The following is a 16,901-nucleotide window of genomic DNA, read 5'->3' on the forward strand; positions in this document are numbered from 1 at the left end:
TGCCAGATGCAGCTCTAGGGAGTGTGAAAAAACATTTATACAGACATATTCTATAGACTGCATCCATGTTTTCCAGGACTCCCTAGGGCTGCATCCAACTTCTTTAGCCATCGTTAATCAAATACTGCACATTCAGACCTGAGCATTCTCAAGTTATCCTCATCTCTAGTACAGAGCAGACCAGAGGGCAACAGGGACAATTGGCAGAGCAATTCTCCTTCCTTTGTGCATCATAGTGATACATTCAGACAGCAGATAGATACAAAGATAGCACTGCATTCTGGAAGGACTTAGGCCTCATTCACATGTCCAGTGTTTTTCAAGGAGCATGATTTTGTTTGCTGCATGAAAAACACTGGACAGTGGATGTCTGTTGAATGCATCAATTTGGATGCTCTGGGTTGGGAGGTGCTGGTGTTGTCCGGGCGGAGTGGGCGGCTGACAGGAGTGGGTAGAGACAGAATCAGAGAGAGAGGAGTGGGGACAGATTGGAGCGGGTGACAGGAGCGAGGAGACATAGGAGCGGTGACAGGAACGGTGATGGGAGACGTGACAGGAGCGGGGGAGAGAGAGGAGTGGTGAGAGACGGGAGCAGGTGACAGTAGCCGGGGAAATTGCAGCGGGTGACAGGAGCGGTGACTGGACAGGAGAGATGGGAGAGGTGACAGGAGTGGTAAGAGACGGGAGCAGGTGACAGGAGCCGGGGAAATGGGAGTGGGTGACAGGAGTGGGGAGAGACAGGAACGGTGACAGGAACCGGGGAGATGGGAGAGGGGACAGGAGCGGGGGAGAGACAGGAGTGGCGAGAGACGGGAGCAGGTGACAGGATCTGGGGAAATGGGAGCAGGTGACAGGAGTGGCGAGAGACAGGAGCAGTGACAGGAGTGCAGGAGATGGGAACGGGTGACAGGAGCGGGGAGAGATAGGAGCAGTGACAGGAGTTGGGAGTACTGTCTTTGCCACCTTCATGCCGGGGGCTTTAATCCTAAGTATTTTTCAAGGTGTGACCTCGGGTGGTCAGGTTTCGGTAAGACATTGTTGCAGCAGCCACAAGGGTTTCAGCAGGTTGGCAGGTTGTGATGGAGACTCATGGCGGCACAGCAGGACCGCCTGAGAGCCTGCAGTCACTTTAGTGCAACAGGAAAGTCGTGCTACACTTCAGGATATCTCTGTACATATGGAGACCAGTGACTCCCATACACCTTATATATGGCCGTCTTGGACAATCCTGGTCAAATTCTTCTCCTGTTATCTGACCCGTGTCTATGTGCCACACAGTATAAGCCTACTCATGCTTCACTTGTTGCACTGGGAAGTTTGCCTATTCCTTAACCTGGCCTTTTAATATTTTTTCGGTTCATTTACCGTGTAATATATCAGATCTTCAGCCGGGAGGATTTTCTTGCCTTTCAGGTTGCAGCCGAGCGCTGACTTTGTGCAGTCAGTAAAGATTTCTCTGCGCTCGGTCTGATCTTACCTTTTGTCTCTGGCGGCTGTAGTTTCAGGTGGGTGACCGAGGAAGAAATTTTTTTTTTTGATTGTATGTGATGAATAGTTATGCTGTAGTCTACGCTAAATGAGATATTTTGTATGACAGTCACAGCTGGACATTAACCCGATTGACCGAAGCGCGTTTACTCCGGCAGTACTGTATTATTTAATAAGGCGCGTTCCTTTCACAGGCGCTGAGACAATATTGTCACTGACGATTCCATTAAGCGTGTAATAAAAAGGCTAAGTAATGAAACGCGCAGATCTCTCAGGTGATGCACAGAACTAGCCAGAGAGGCTTACCGCTGAGTCTGTATTAGTGTGATATCTCCAGTATACATGTGAATTGGTGGGTACTGGAGGGCTACATTCATTGCAGAATTGCTAAAAAAAAATGTAGCTGCAGATTTGGGCAGGTAGAATCCGCACCATATTGTAGTAGCGGGTGAGGAGATGAGACTGCAGAAATATGAGCAGCACACTACTCCTACTCCCATCACTTCTACTCCCATAATCTACTATTACACCATTCATCTAGAATACTATTACTACTACCCTTCTCATCCACTACTAGACCGCTCATCTACAATACCTCTACTACTACTACTACTACAACTACTGCTATTACTACTCCCATTACTGCTACTTCCCTCATCTACTACACTGCTCATCTACAATACCTCTACTACTACTACTAACTTCATCTACTACTACATGCTGTGCTGCAGAATCTGTTAGCGCTATATATATATATATATATATATATATATATATATAATTATACAATTTCTCTATAATTATATATAATACCTCTACTACTACTACTACTACTACTGCTACTCCCCTAATCTATTACTACACCCCTTATCTACTATACCTCTTCTACTACCCTCATCTACCGCTACACTTCTCATCTACTACAACACCCCTAATCTTCTATACCTCCACTACCAGTACTACCCTCATCTATTACTACACCCCTCGTCTACTACAACACCCCTCATCTACTATACCTCTACTACTACCCTCATCTACCGCTATACTTCTCTTCTACTACAACACCCCTTATCTACTATAATTCTTCTACTACTACTACTACCGTCATCTATCACTACACCCCTCATCTACTACAACACCCCTCATCTATACCTCTACTATTACCCTCATCTACCGCTACACTTCTCATCTACTACAACACCCCTTATCTACTACACCTCTACTACTACTACTACTGCCCTCATCTATCTACCACTACACCCCTCATCTACTATACCTCTACTACTACTACCCTCACCTACCACTACACCCCTCATCTACTATACCTCTACCTCACTACTACTAGTACTCTCATCTGCCACTACACCCCTCACCTACTATACCTCTACTACTACTACTACTACTACTACTACTACTACACCCCTCATCATTAGCAAAAAAAAAAGTTGTGATTTAAGTTCAGAATTGTCCATAAATTATTAGAAAAATTGTGATTTTTATTTTTGGCCATATCGTCCAGCCCTAGCTTAAAGTTTCTGGCGGGCACAGGGACTTTAATGCCAGATGAGGTGGGGTCTGTGCAACTGTTGAGTCTGCAGAGTGTTGTCAACTTCAGTGCACTGTAAATCTCCACAACAAGTTTACATGATCTTGTTGTGGTTCCTAAATGCCTCCACTTCATAGTCGTACCGCTAGCAGATGATGGTGGAATATCTAGGAAGGAAGACATTTCAAGAACTGACTTATTACCTTACTATTCTCCATAGAATGACCCACTCTTACACAAGTGTTTGCAAAGGCACGCTACATTGATATGAATAAATGAATGAAACACCTGGATTCTTTGAGTGAGAGCCCCATACTTTTGTCCCCATAGTACATGTTGATGTAGGTTCCCTTAGACAGCTCCTCTTAGATACATACTCATTATAGAGCAGGTTGTATATGAAAGCTTTGAGTGGCTAATAGTTGATTGTGTTATGGCCCATAGGGAACATTGATGGGCACATGAATCATTGCTTAGTCGCCTTTCAAGTGCGGAAGGAGTGATCAAATGGTCTGACAAAGGCCAATCACCGCCGGCGTCATTAAGTAGGATTTCACTTTCTCAGCAATCAGGTAGCGATTCATGTACCTGTCTCCTCCGCCTCGCCTCCTATACACTTACTCACAAAAGGGGAAACAAAATTGGGAATTTTCAGCTCTGTATCCTTTCACCAGCAGAACAAGTTCTCCTAATCCCTCATATTGTAAAAACCTGAATGATGCGGTGATTGCCATGGTATAGATTTTATTTATAAAATTACCCCTCGTAGGTTTTACCTGAATCTTCCTGGATGGCGTCTGATCTACAAGATCTCTTTATATTAAAGAACACTCCAGCAGTAAGTGACAGTCTCTACGTGACAGTCTCCACATCAATGTCAACAGTTCTTGATGTACATTTCAAATTCCCATCTTTTAAATCCACGTCAAAAAATCGTGTGCACGCAGCAGTGGAGTGCACAAGACTTTAAAGCGTTACTGTCACTTTAAAAAACTTTTGCCTTGCCCTCAACAATCACTAGAGAGAGTTGGGAGAAGGTTTCGGCTTCTCAGCTTACTTCTTTCTTCATCTTGTTGCAGGAGACACGTTCTATAGTAGAGATTAGCACGACTCAAGTCTGAAGATTTGAATTAAGGTGCCTCACGAATTGGATGCAGCCCTAGGGAGTCATGGAAAACATGGATACAACCGTAGGCTGTATCCATGTATCCAGGACTCCCTAGGGCTGCATTTAGCTTCATCAGCCACCTTAACACTGAAAACCAGACTGATTAGAACTTTTTAAGTATTTTAGTGAGTAGAAAGGACACCACTTTTATCTGGTAGTGTTTCTGGAAAGAAAGCAAGTCTTTTCATATACCCTGTTATATATAGTAGGTTATCAAAAAGTAGAGAGCAAATTTAAGCATTAAGATTAGAAATGAGCGAATTGGGCTTTATTAGGGTTCGTACAAAGCTTAAAGATCATATTTTGAATATTGATGTGTGCGCGCTCTGTTTAGAAGGAAGATACAGCCTTAGAAACGCTTGGAAAACATGGATGCAGCCTATAGCGTATTGCTGTATCCATGTTTTCAAGGTGGTCTTCTGGCTGTATCCATCTTTTCAATGGAGCAGGATTCAAATACCAATCATTCAGCCTTTTATGATACCTAACGAAGCCCGCTTTACTCATGTCTAATTAAGATTTATAGTATCAGACTACGTAGAGTTTGTTGTCTGTTACCATGGAGATGCAAAGATCTGCATAGGGGCTGTAGACACAAATCTTTCATCAAGACCTTTTGCATTTTAGATATATTGTGAGCATATATGAACTATAAATCCAGGACAACATTCTGTGTAGCGCTATATTATCCAATAAAATACAGTCACCATAACAGAAACCCAGTTATAGTCAATGGTGTCTTTCTGACATTATTTTAGTTTATTGTTCTATGAACAATGAGAAAAACAATGGTGATGTCAACCCCAGCTTTTATGAACTTGTATATCATGTAATTCAGATAGAATGAATGTCATGGGGAGGGTCCCAGCTGCCAGAACATCATTGATTCTGGCTTTTATAATAAGACGCATTGACTATGCTATGAAAACTGTAATAATAATAATAATAATAATGATCACCTCATCAGTGAAATCACACATCCCGAACGCATGTTTATCCCTGTATATATTGTAATCTTCGATACCATAAAAAGCTTATTGATTTTCTCTTTCCACAAGATGATTTACTGCTCTTGTTTTATATAAATGTTCATCCAGAGCCAGCAGGACACTGTTATCTGTGTGCAAACATAGCCTCATTGCATCCAAGGGACCAAGATGTCTTCCCATACAGGAATAATTTCCCTATTGGCTTCATAGTTGTGTACTTTGTGGCAGCAGCCCATGGTCCGTGCTGCTTTGCCAGAATAACATGTCAAAGTTTTCTGGGATATTTCCATAATAGTTAAACCTGGAGTCGTAGTTTATCAGGTAGAGTTCTGAGGCATCTTATTCAGTGGTGGGCCTTGCTGATGCCTGAACTGGATAGCGGTCTTCATGAAGCAGGTGAAGTTCTGAGGCATCTTATTCAGTGGTGGGCCTTGCTTATGCCTGAACTGGATAGCGGTCTTCATGAAGCATAGGGAATATGTTGTCTGAAACTTTCAACTTTTGTTTTCAAGGTTGTTTAACTTAAAAACATGACTTTCTGCCCATAAAAGAGAGTCACCTGCTCTGCCAAAATGGTTGCCAGTAGGGATGGTCCGAACCGAGTTCGTTTCGGGCTCGTACGAACCCAAACCCTCGGTAATGATTCCCGCTGTCTGCTCGCTCCGTGGAGCGGGCGGATCCAGCGGGAGGACTGCCTGGAAAACTGGGATACAGCCATAGCCATAGGCTGTATCCCAGTTTTCCAGGCGTTACTCCCGCTGTATCCATGTGTTCATACGAACCCGAACCTCGTCAGGTTCAGACCATCCCTAGTTGCCATTCATGAACAAAACTTGCTGAAGGTTTGGGTTCAGATGAACCCATCCGAACCCACACCATCGGCAAGTTCGCACATCACTAGTGGTCACCCATTTAGGTTGGAGTTTGGCACATTGCATCTTTTTTTTTATTTTAAAAGGAACCTATCATTGCTTTCATGCTGCCTGAACCATGAGTCATTGTGGCGGACCCTGGACCATTATGCCGGCCTTGCTAGAATTGATTGATAGATCTCTTACTATAACCAAACAGGAGGAGATCAGTCAAGGCAGGGACAAGCCAACAGGGACCACCCCATTGACTTGTAGTTCAGACAGCATGAAAGGTTATTTTTAATGCTTTATTAGAGATGAGTGAACCTCATGCTTGCTCGGGTTCAACCGAACCCTCTGCATTTGATTATCAGTGGCTGATGAATTTAGATTCAGCCCTAGGGAGTCTTGGAAACATGGATACAGCTATGGCCGTAATGGTGTTTTCCAGTTTCTTAAAGGGGTACTCTGGGTTAGGGGTATTTTTACTGTATGGCCAGGAAGGGGTTGGATATAGACACCGCCGTTCACTTACCTCCCAGTTCCAGCACTGGGCCACGGATCACGCCGCCCCGCCCCGCTGCCGCTTCCTGGTTTGAGCTGCGGCTTGAGACGCGACTTCTCAAGGCAGCTCAGCCATTTAGCGGCTGAGGTGGCATCCTGCTACGACCACTGAATGGCTGAGCTGCCTTGAGACGTCACGTCTCAAGCCGCAGCTCAAACCAGGCAGCCGGACGGGAGAACAAGGCGGCGCAATCCGGGACCTGGCGCTGGAACCGGGGAGGTCAGATCGATACAGAGGTCAGATCTCCACAATGTTATGGTATAACAAAGCGATATTACATTCTATAAAGAGAATACTGCATTAATATGGTGCATATACAAAGTAGAGTTCATTCGGCTTACCATTAAAATGGGGCATGTTGAGTTTTGTGCTGGTCTCATGAATGTTTTTTGCACCTTTGCCCTACTTTGCTTATTGCACTGTGTAATCTGCTTCTTTTCTTTATTAAATATACGAGTGTAGTCAGTGGTTTCTAATCTTACATTGTGACCTGGTTACTGCTGTTTAGGTTTCTTTAGGTTCTGATAAGCCTGAACAGCTTGGCAGGGTTCATATCTTTCAAGCTAGTTTCCTTTATTGGGAAATAATTGGAAAACTAAAGCCCCTATTACACTGGGCGATGAGCTGGAGCAAGTGGGTGCCAACCAGTCAGATCAGTGCTCGCTTGCTCCTCATTCCCCGCTCGCTATGTTCACAAAACCTCTCTTTATGGCCGTTTGACCAACGTCTTTTAGGACAAGCTTAATTTTGAGTCCAAATAACGGGCATCATTTCATAATGATGGCCATTGTTTTTACAAAGACTGTTTATGAACATAGCCTTACTCTCAAAAACAGATCAAGTTCCTAACAACTCACTGAGGGATCAGGTATATGTACATAATCTATGGATAGGGTTGAGGAGGGAGATGGAAGGGGCAGTATTTAAAGATAGCCAGAAGCAAATAGATTTTAAACATATTTCCTTGATTGCCAGCTTAGACTGCTCAGTACTGCTCTATAATGTCCTCCATCCTGTTTCTGCTTCTGTGGATGTGTAAAGAGACATAGAATAGCAACACGCCCTCCTTCTATCTCTGTGCATTGTATGGGAGGCATCATAAACATTAGGCTATACTTATTTGCTTTGGACAACTGGAAAATAGGGATGAATCCTACAGATGGGATACCTGTTGATCAATGGCAGATAGAAGCTATATAATAACCTGAAATAGAGCTAGTCCTCTTGTACATACACAAGACCATGTATCCTGTAAAGTTTCCTGAAACAACTGCTACGCTTTGAGTACTCCCAGCCCCCAGCTTGCTGTGGCTGCCAGTGGCCACCTCCCTATGGAGTTAAGGTGCCTAGTCCCAATGGTCCTCATAGTTTGGGACCGAGCAATGCAAAATCTTAAGTATTGTAAAACTAGTAGCATCACTAGGAGATGTCTGTTTTGTGGAGACTGTCATCAGAGAGGAGCGTAATTTTCCAGCGCACTGCAGGAGTTTAGAGGTAGCATGAAATTAAGAAATGGTGACTGGATTTGTAATGGAATTTAATATTTCTTGTTTTTCCCTATAGTAATAGCATGGACATAGCATTTTTTAATTCTTGCTTTGTACCTACTGTGGTGCAATACACAATTCCTATAGATCCTAAGTACAAATCGTGCTCGCTTTGTCTTCTGCAGTCTCTACAGTTTGCTTTGGGTGCTCTTCCTGTCTGTATTCTCTGTTCCACTCTCCTCTTCAGCTCGTGGGCGCTGCTCTCCTCTCAGGAATGTGCCTTTGCGCTCCTCAGTTAAGGCCCTATTGCACGGAACGATTATCGTCCGTATTAGGGCGATATCGGCCATTGTGGCCGATAATCGTCCCGTGGAATAGAAGGCAACAATCAGCCGACATCGTTCATGTCGGCTGATCATTGCAGTCGTTTGTCTTTCAACCATGTTGGAAAACAAACGACCGTGATAGCAGCGATTTGCTGCCGTCGCTACGTGGAATGGGACCAGGAGGCAGCAGACCGCTACTATCCTCTATGGGCTGCCCCGATGATCTAGCGATCACATCCACAGCTCCCCGCGACCCCTCCCGCACTCACCCGCTAGCTGCTGCCATCAAATAGTGGCAGCAGCAAGCGGGGAACGAAAAGCAAACAAGCGCTGACAGCGCTCATTTGCTCCTTACAGTCGGCCTGTGGAATAGGGGCTTTAGAGGCTTGCAGCGCAGAAGGCACTGAACCTGGTGTGAGCAGGGCTCTGTTTTTATCTGTTCAGCCCAACCCACTTTACCTCTCAGTCTTAGGCAGTGATAGGGTTACTGTTCACTGCTAGCTGCAGTTGAGCAGTCTTGTGTTTCCCTTGATGGGCAGGTACCTCTGCCAGTGAGGGTCTTTGTTTAGCTGAGCGCCGGTCCAATGGGGATCTGGACCAGACTCATGGTTAGGGTTAGATAAATAGTCTCTGTGGCCAGCAGTAGTTGCTGGCTATTAGTATTCCTGCTAGGCTAAGCGTGTTCTTGCTGTTACTTGTAGTTCTCCTTTTCCTTTTGCTTGTTCTCTGACTTTTCTGTTTTGCCGCCTGCCCTGACCATTTTTGCTTTGACTATCCGACTGCCTCCTTTTTTGTACCTTAGCTGCCTGATGTTATTAACCAGGACTGTTTACCTCGCCTTATTGTGTTTGTTTGTCTGTCTCTGTTTTGTGTCACACCTAACCAGCATAGGGACCCTCCTCATGGTTGTCCGCAGCAGCCTAGGGCTGTCTTGTGGCAAGTAGGCAGGGACAGTGGGTGAGGTCAGCCTAGGGCTTACTGTCCGTGTCTTGTCAGACTGCCTTTTGCCATACCCGACACTAACATCTCCATGTTTGCTCTCCCAATTCTTTACACTCTGGTCTTATGTATATAACTCCCTCCCTGCTGCTGTCTCTAAGACTGAGAGGAGATTGACAGTGTTATCTTTTTCTCAGTAGCAGCTAAATGGTAGAAAATATTTATTGAAGACTATTTAGATAATAAAAAATTTAATTCAGTGAAAAAATATCCATAGCCTTTAAGGTCCCCTTTGTGTACTTTAGGTTGTATCTGTGTACTGTATAGAGCACTGTATATGAGGGCATTTATTACAGTTATAGTTAAGGTCTATATATCAACGTTGCAGAGTGTAGGGCACTGTAGCATTATATATAGCTATATAAATACGGCATTACTAGGGCAGGACCCACGTAATACAGCTCTGCGGCAGTGAGCTGAGCACACAGAACATTGCTGTCCCACTTTCCTCTCTCATGGGAGGTAAGAGAACACCAGCGCACCATGCAGCACAAATCCAACCAGCACAACTCACTTTATGATTGAAAAAAAAATTATATTGCTTTACATGCTTCTCCCTGTTAATGGATGACAGTAACTTTCTATTCTACTGTTTATCCATCATTTCCTACAGTCGCAGCGTTCATCTCCATAACAATATTTGTTGCCCACACAACAGGAACAAAGTCGGGAATTGCAAATCCACGGAAAAAGAAAATTTCCCCATAAATCATGATTATTATATATTATAATAGTGGTAAATCTATAATAGTGGTAAATCTATCTATCTATCTATCTATCTATCTATCTAATCTATCACATATCTATTATTATATGCATATCTGTCTGTCTGTCTATCTATCTATCACATATCTATTATTATATGCATATCTGTCTGTCTATCTATCTATCTATCTATCTATCTATCTCCTGTCTATCTATCTATCTATCTATCTATCTATCTATCTATCTATCTATCTATCTCCTATCTATCTATCTCCTATCTATCTATCTCCTATCTATCTATCTATCTATCTATCTATCTATCTATCTATCTATCTATCTATCATAAAAGGGTATTTATCACACATACAGATACCTGTAACTAGAGCTTATGAATCATACATAGGCTTAAAGGGGTTGTCCAGCGAAAATCTTTTTCTTTCAAATCAACTGATGTGAGAAAGTTATATAGATTTGTAATTTACTTCTATTAAAAAAAATCTCAAGTCTTCAGTTCAGGTGTGGTTTGCAATTAAGCTCCATTTACTTCAATGGAACTGAGTTTCAAAACCCAACCCAAACTGGAGAAAACAGTAGGGGGAAAGTAGCGCTGGATAACCCCTTTAAGCTCCATTTACTTCAATGGAACTGAGTTTCAAACCCTATCCAATGTGGAGATGAGAGGGGGAAAGTGGGCATGTTTTTGTAGCGCTGGATAACCCCTTTAATAAGAGGCGCTGCAGTTCTGCAAATAACAGGTGGGCTGTCTTACTTTTGAGACCCCTGGTAGTCATGAGAAAGGGGGTGCCCCAAGTGCCCTGGTTTGCATGCAACAATGGCCAGGTATATGCATGGTGGCTTAGTGGTTATTATCCCTTGCAGCACTGGAGTCCTGTGTTCAAAACCCCCCAAGGATAACATCTGCAAGGAGTTACTATGTTCTCTCTGCGTTTGTGTGGGTTTCCTCCATGTATTTTGGCTTCCTCCGATACTCTAGAACTTACAGGTGAATTTAGATTGTGAGTCCTAATGGGCACAGGGGCTGATGTGAGTGAAGACAAACTATGTACAGCGCTGCAAGATAAGTTGGCGCTATGTAAATAAGGAATTATTATTATGGAGCCACTCCATTCATACTATATAGGAGTAGAAGTGTGCATACTCGACCGCCACTCAATTCATAGTCTATGGGAGAAGAAGTATATCTACTCAGCCACCACTCCATTCATAGTCTATGGGAGAAGAAGTATATCTACTCAGCCACCACTCCATTCATAGTCTATAGGAGAAGAAGTATATCTACTCAGCCACCACTCCATTCATAGTCTATGGGAGAAGAAGTATATCTACTCAGCCACCACTCCATTCATAGTCTATGGGAGAACAAGTATATCTACTCAGCCACCACTCCATTCACAGACTATGGGAATAGAAATTGGCATACTTGACCACCACTCCATTTATACTGTAAGGGAGTAGACATTTGCATACTCGACCACCACTTTATTTATATTCTATGGGAGTACAAGTATACTTACTTGAACACCGCTGCATTTAAGTGTCTGTTTTTTTCCCCCTCTGAAGTCCATTATTACCGAATTATAATAATACGTCAGTGGACGGCAGAAATCATGGCAGATCAGGAGCAGGTGTAGATTTCTGTGCCTGCCGTATGGCAGGCACAGTTCAGGCTAGTTTCACTAAGAGGCTTGCGGGGTAATTGGTGGGGGAGTGGGGGGCACTAATCCAGCGGGGTACTTAGGGGCAGGGCCTGATTTAAGACCAGCGTAGACAGTAGTTCTCATAATTGGTGCGGGTCCAAGCAGTTGAACCCTCACTCATACACTTATCACCTATCCTGTGGAATAATTGTGATCATTTGTTAAAGTTCCTCGCTTCTATATAACACACAGAATGCGGCTCGCCATGCAGATGTCAGTGCACTTTAACAAGGTAACACCAGGTGATCTCAACTTCCATCATTTGCATTTTCACACATTTCGCTTCCAGCTCATATTTCAGTGGGTAATCTTTCCAAAAATGTTAATCCCAACATATGCCGTATATCAAGCAGAATGTTACGGCGCGGTCCCACTGCGACCGGAGGAGTAAAAATAACTCTTATCAAGGCATATATTTATTTAATGTGAATTTGCCCCAAAGAAACTTCATTTGCTTTCTCCACTTACATCTTTATTTGTAAAATTCTAGTTGAAATAAAATCAGATTAATAGACGCGAGTTGTGTTGTCAGCAGAGTCCTTGTTTACCACCTTGTGTTTGTGGCCCCCGGGGGCCGGCTCTACATCTTTGCAGATCCCCAACTCTAATGATTGGGGTTAGAAAGGGTTATCTCCTGGAAATTTGCCACCACCGCTGCCCGAGTTGTCGCCTCTTTAATTCACAGCTTGTGATTGAAGGCGCTGATGTGCGGAGTGAAGTTAAACAGGTATTGGCGTCTACCTTTGATTTGTGATCCTCTGGGAGCTTAAACACGCTGCAGATTTAGGAAGACATTAAAGGGAAGCAGAACTGCAGAAAAGGGCATCTCGTAGTTTCCACTTCAAAGGTTCAGTACTGTTTTTTTACTAACTCGTGATGTTATAGAAGGTAAAATTAGCACAAAGTACATTTTGCACCTAGACAGCTCCCTAAGCAGACATCAGTAATCGCTCATTCTTACCTGAGGCTGATCTTCACATTGTGGGGCATCAGTGCAAGAGCTAAAGCCGGGCCCAGCACCTGACTGCTAGTAACATCAATCACTCTATTATAGCGTCTGTTTCTTTGACTTTCTTTTTTATAGACCCCATTAGGGGATTGTGAGTTATTAGAGGGAATGTCCTCTGATTGGAACCTGCATCTTATGACCAGAAAATAGAGGGGTTACAAAGGGCCCATCCTGTCCTGCTTTACATAACACAATACATAGATGTGATTAGACATTGTGCAATGCTGCATTTTCCCTGTGGTGACGCTGCAGGTAAATTGAACACTTAGGCCCCGTTCCCACTGAGCAAAGGTAGCGGAATTCCGTGCCGGAATTGTCCGCCGCGGAATGCCATTAGCCTCCCGCTCATAATGGGAGTCTATGGGAGGCGTGCGCTCCTGCTCTGTACGCGCTGAAGAATGAACATGTTCATTCTTCAGCGCGTACAGAGCAGGAGCGCGCGCCTCCCATAGACTCCCATTATGAGCAGGAGGCTAACAGCATTCCGCGGCAGACAATTCCGGCGTGGAATTCCGCTACCTTTGCTCAGTGGGAACGGGGCCTTACTGCCATACTTTCCCACAAATCACAGTTGAACGCTGGGGGCCTTAAAGTGACACTGTCACCCCCTTTTTGCATTATGACTTCTCTGCACAGGTATAATGGGTAAATTTTTGCAGTTTTCACACCTTATTTTATATCATACGTCATGGTGCTTGTTCCAGTTAAAAGTGATCTTTTATCATCTGTGGATTGTGCTACCTGGGTGGGGCTTCATGGGCGCAGCACCACTTAGCCCCGCCCACATCACCACGTCCTTTAGGCCAGCCCGTTCCAATGGCTGTTGAAGGGGCGGGGCCTATATGGCTATGACGTCGCAGAGGGGCGGGGTCTACAGTACACTTGTACAGGTGTTACAATCTGCCGATGATAAAAGATCACTTTTAACTGAAACAAGCACCTTGACCTATGATATAAAAAAAGTCATAATGCAAAAAAGGGGGTGATAGGTTCACTTTAAACCTTATTCACACATTGTGTCAATTTATCCAGAATTTTGGATTTGATTTCTGTTAAGCTGTTCATACCGTCTGTAGTTTTATTCCCAATCCATGCCACTAAAAGAATAGGACATGTCTTAGTAGGGGCCGTAATTGCGGCACAGATTCAACCATAGAAGTCTATAGGAGCGTCTGTAATTTTTGCGGATTCATGATTTTTGTGGAAGAAACATCTGTAACATCTACAAAAAATGTTGAAAACTTAATTTAACCATCACCTTCCCAATGTTTGCGCAAAAAATATGGATTACGGATGCATTATTAACAATTCATTTGCGGATTGCGGGAGATCATTGGGGGAATAATATACAGTTCTGAAAAGCTATTGAACATGTGAATGAGGCCTTAGCTGTGGGGACACTTTGAAATAAGGTTTCTGTCTTGGACCTTTGTAACAAGGAAGGATTGTGCAAGGTAGAGGATCCTCTTTAATGTACCATGAGACTGATGAGTGGGAGAAACCATGTTACCTTGTAGGAAATCAGATATTCTGGAAAAAACTGCCTCTTATTAAAGATTACTGTCATTTATGTAAATTTTAGACAAAAGGGAGACCCACAGCATGAGGCCGACTGCCATCACTAGTTATAAGAGAAGTTTTGTCTGGACGACATGTCAAAAGTTTAAATAAGGATTTTAAATGAGTATTCCCGTTATCATTATTATTTGTCCAATGGATAAGGCATAACAATCTTATTGGTCGGTGTCCAACCACGGGGATCTATATCTAAAAGAAGAATGGAGTTGAAATGTATGATGAAATGAATGGCGCGGCCAGCTGGCCGCACTGGAGCAGGTCACTCTATTCATTCCTAGGGATTGGTCCCAGGAGTCGGACCCCAGATTGTTATCCCCCTATTTATAGTGTGGAAACTCCACAACAAACAGTATGTAACAAAGTTTAACAATGCTGAGGATCGGCTTCTATGCAAAACTCGTACATGAGATCGGATAAACTTTTCCAGTAAATGAAACATCGGAGGCCTATTCTTAGCATTGCCCATCAGTGTTTGATCAGACAGGGTCCAACTGTTGGGACCCTCACCTATCAGTGCAATGAAAACAAAGGAGCCAAACCTATATGGATGGAAATAAAAGAGGTCACTGGAGTTCCGCAGCCCTTAAATTTTGTGCTAAGGAGAAACCTCTGTCATGTAGGACAAGTATTTGTTGTCAAGCCCTTCCAGGACTGGAAATCAGAAAAATATATAGACATACAATAGATACTCACATGCGGGTGGCATTTTCTATTCCTCTTTGTCGGTCCGTATTAGTCTGCTTCGATGGATGACAAGTGTTATACATGCAGCCTCGATGTATGTATACTGAGCGCCGTGCACATCCCCTGTCATTGTGTCTGTGTTGGGGGCAGCAGGACACCTGTATCAGGGTGACTGCTCCACGTTAGGTACACACAATGGTTCGCCTCTTACCTATTGTATACCTGACACATGGCTCTGCGTTCACCTCTTCCCGTAGGATTGGCAACTTGTGCCATGAAAATTTCCTTATTGAAATTGTTGAATTTATTTAATTCTGTCTATAAATATTCAATGCATTTACACTATACTGAGTTACCCATAATATTAGGCCACTGGCTTAGTGCGCATAGAGTGGTTATTGCTGCAGCCATGGTCATGATATGGTTTCCTTACACAGAAAGAAATCCTACACTTTCTCTATTCTTGCTCCAGGCCTCAGAGATCAGGATTATGGCCAGGAGTGCCATGTAACAAATGCATACGCATGTGGTGTATCACAGGCCGTCCCCAAAAGGAGAAGGGGAGACAAACCTACCTAAACCCTCAGTCAGGAGACCCCACTACCCATGGGAATAGTGTTTAGTGAACCTGTCAAAATGTTCGGCTTCTGCAACATACCAGAACGCTCAGCATTTGATTCCCTGTTGTTGCAGAAGTTGGATGCAACTCTAAAGTTTCTGGGCCTATGGCTATATTCCAAGTATTCCAGGCAGCCTCAGGGCTGCAGCTAACTTCTTCAGCCCCTGGTAATCCAATGAAGCACACTCTGGTATGGATGAACCCAAATGTGCTCATCTCTAGTACCTACCATTAGGACTGACCTCCGACATATCAGAAGTTTGTATCAGTGGGGGTCCTGGTGCTGAGAACCCTGATGATCTTTACAATGAAGGGCCAAAAGCCAAAAGCTGTATAACCCCTTTAAACAATAGATATTTTTTTATGACACTGTTAATATAACTTTTTAACTAAAATTTTAATTTGAAATGAATTTTTTTTCTTTCTTTAGGGATTCAGGGTGAATGACGCTGAATATGCCACGCAGTCCCACCTCCAGTGAAGATGAGATGGCGCAGAGCTTTTCAGACTATTCAATGGAGTCCGAATCAGACAGCTCCAAAGAGGAGACCATCTATGACACCATCAGGGCTACGGCCGAGCGTCCAACCAGCAGGCTGGAGGATATTCAGACCAACACCATGGTCATCCGGATTGTAATACCTGATCTGCAGCAAACGGTGAGGCCCGATTGTAATGACTGAAATGCGTTAGTATTCTCTATGTATGCAGGGCCGTCCCTGTGCTCTGCCATAGTTGTTTTTTTTATCCCTTCTGCATGATATCAGACTATGTATTCATCTGTCTTCCTGAGGATACTGAATGTAGTTTAGAGGAGAAGCTGGGTTAGGGCAACCTGTTAGAGCGAGGCATTGTTCATCGCAGCACAATGTATTTCTGTAGATGGTAACCACTCCTCGTACCATTGTTAGATACTTTGATGCAGGACTGAATAAGACGCCTGGAAGCCAATTTTGGTATTGTAAATTCCTTCACTTTAGTTACCTTGTAAAATCAGCTGGCATTCAGTCTTCCATTGTTACTAATAGCCTTTTCTTATTTATAGAGGACCAGATCATGGAATCAGTCATCTCCTCCCCACTTTATCATAAATGGGCCCTGTCACTTTTATAAACTTCTGACATATCTTAGAGCAGGGGGCCACAACCTATAGCTCTCCAATTGTTTCA

General features: G+C 43.6%; 1 protein-coding gene across 10 annotated transcripts in view; it reads left to right on the forward strand.

Annotated features, from left to right (window-relative positions):
• SHANK2 (SH3 and multiple ankyrin repeat domains 2) overlaps positions 1-16,901 on the forward strand; it is a 412,049-nt gene that overhangs the window by 88,021 nt on the left and 307,127 nt on the right. For all 10 annotated transcript variants that reach the window (XM_069965179.1, XM_069965178.1, XM_069965182.1 and 7 more), the window contains exon 2: positions 16,163-16,391. In XM_069965179.1, coding sequence (XP_069821280.1) covers positions 16,176-16,391 — 216 coding nt within the window. In that variant the 5' untranslated portion in view covers positions 16,163-16,175. The remainder of the gene's footprint in view (positions 1-16,162; positions 16,392-16,901) is intronic.

Source organism: Dendropsophus ebraccatus, chromosome 4, assembly GCF_027789765.1.
Source record: "Dendropsophus ebraccatus isolate aDenEbr1 chromosome 4, aDenEbr1.pat, whole genome shotgun sequence".
In the NCBI taxonomy this organism is placed as follows: domain Eukaryota; kingdom Metazoa; phylum Chordata; class Amphibia; order Anura; family Hylidae; genus Dendropsophus; species Dendropsophus ebraccatus.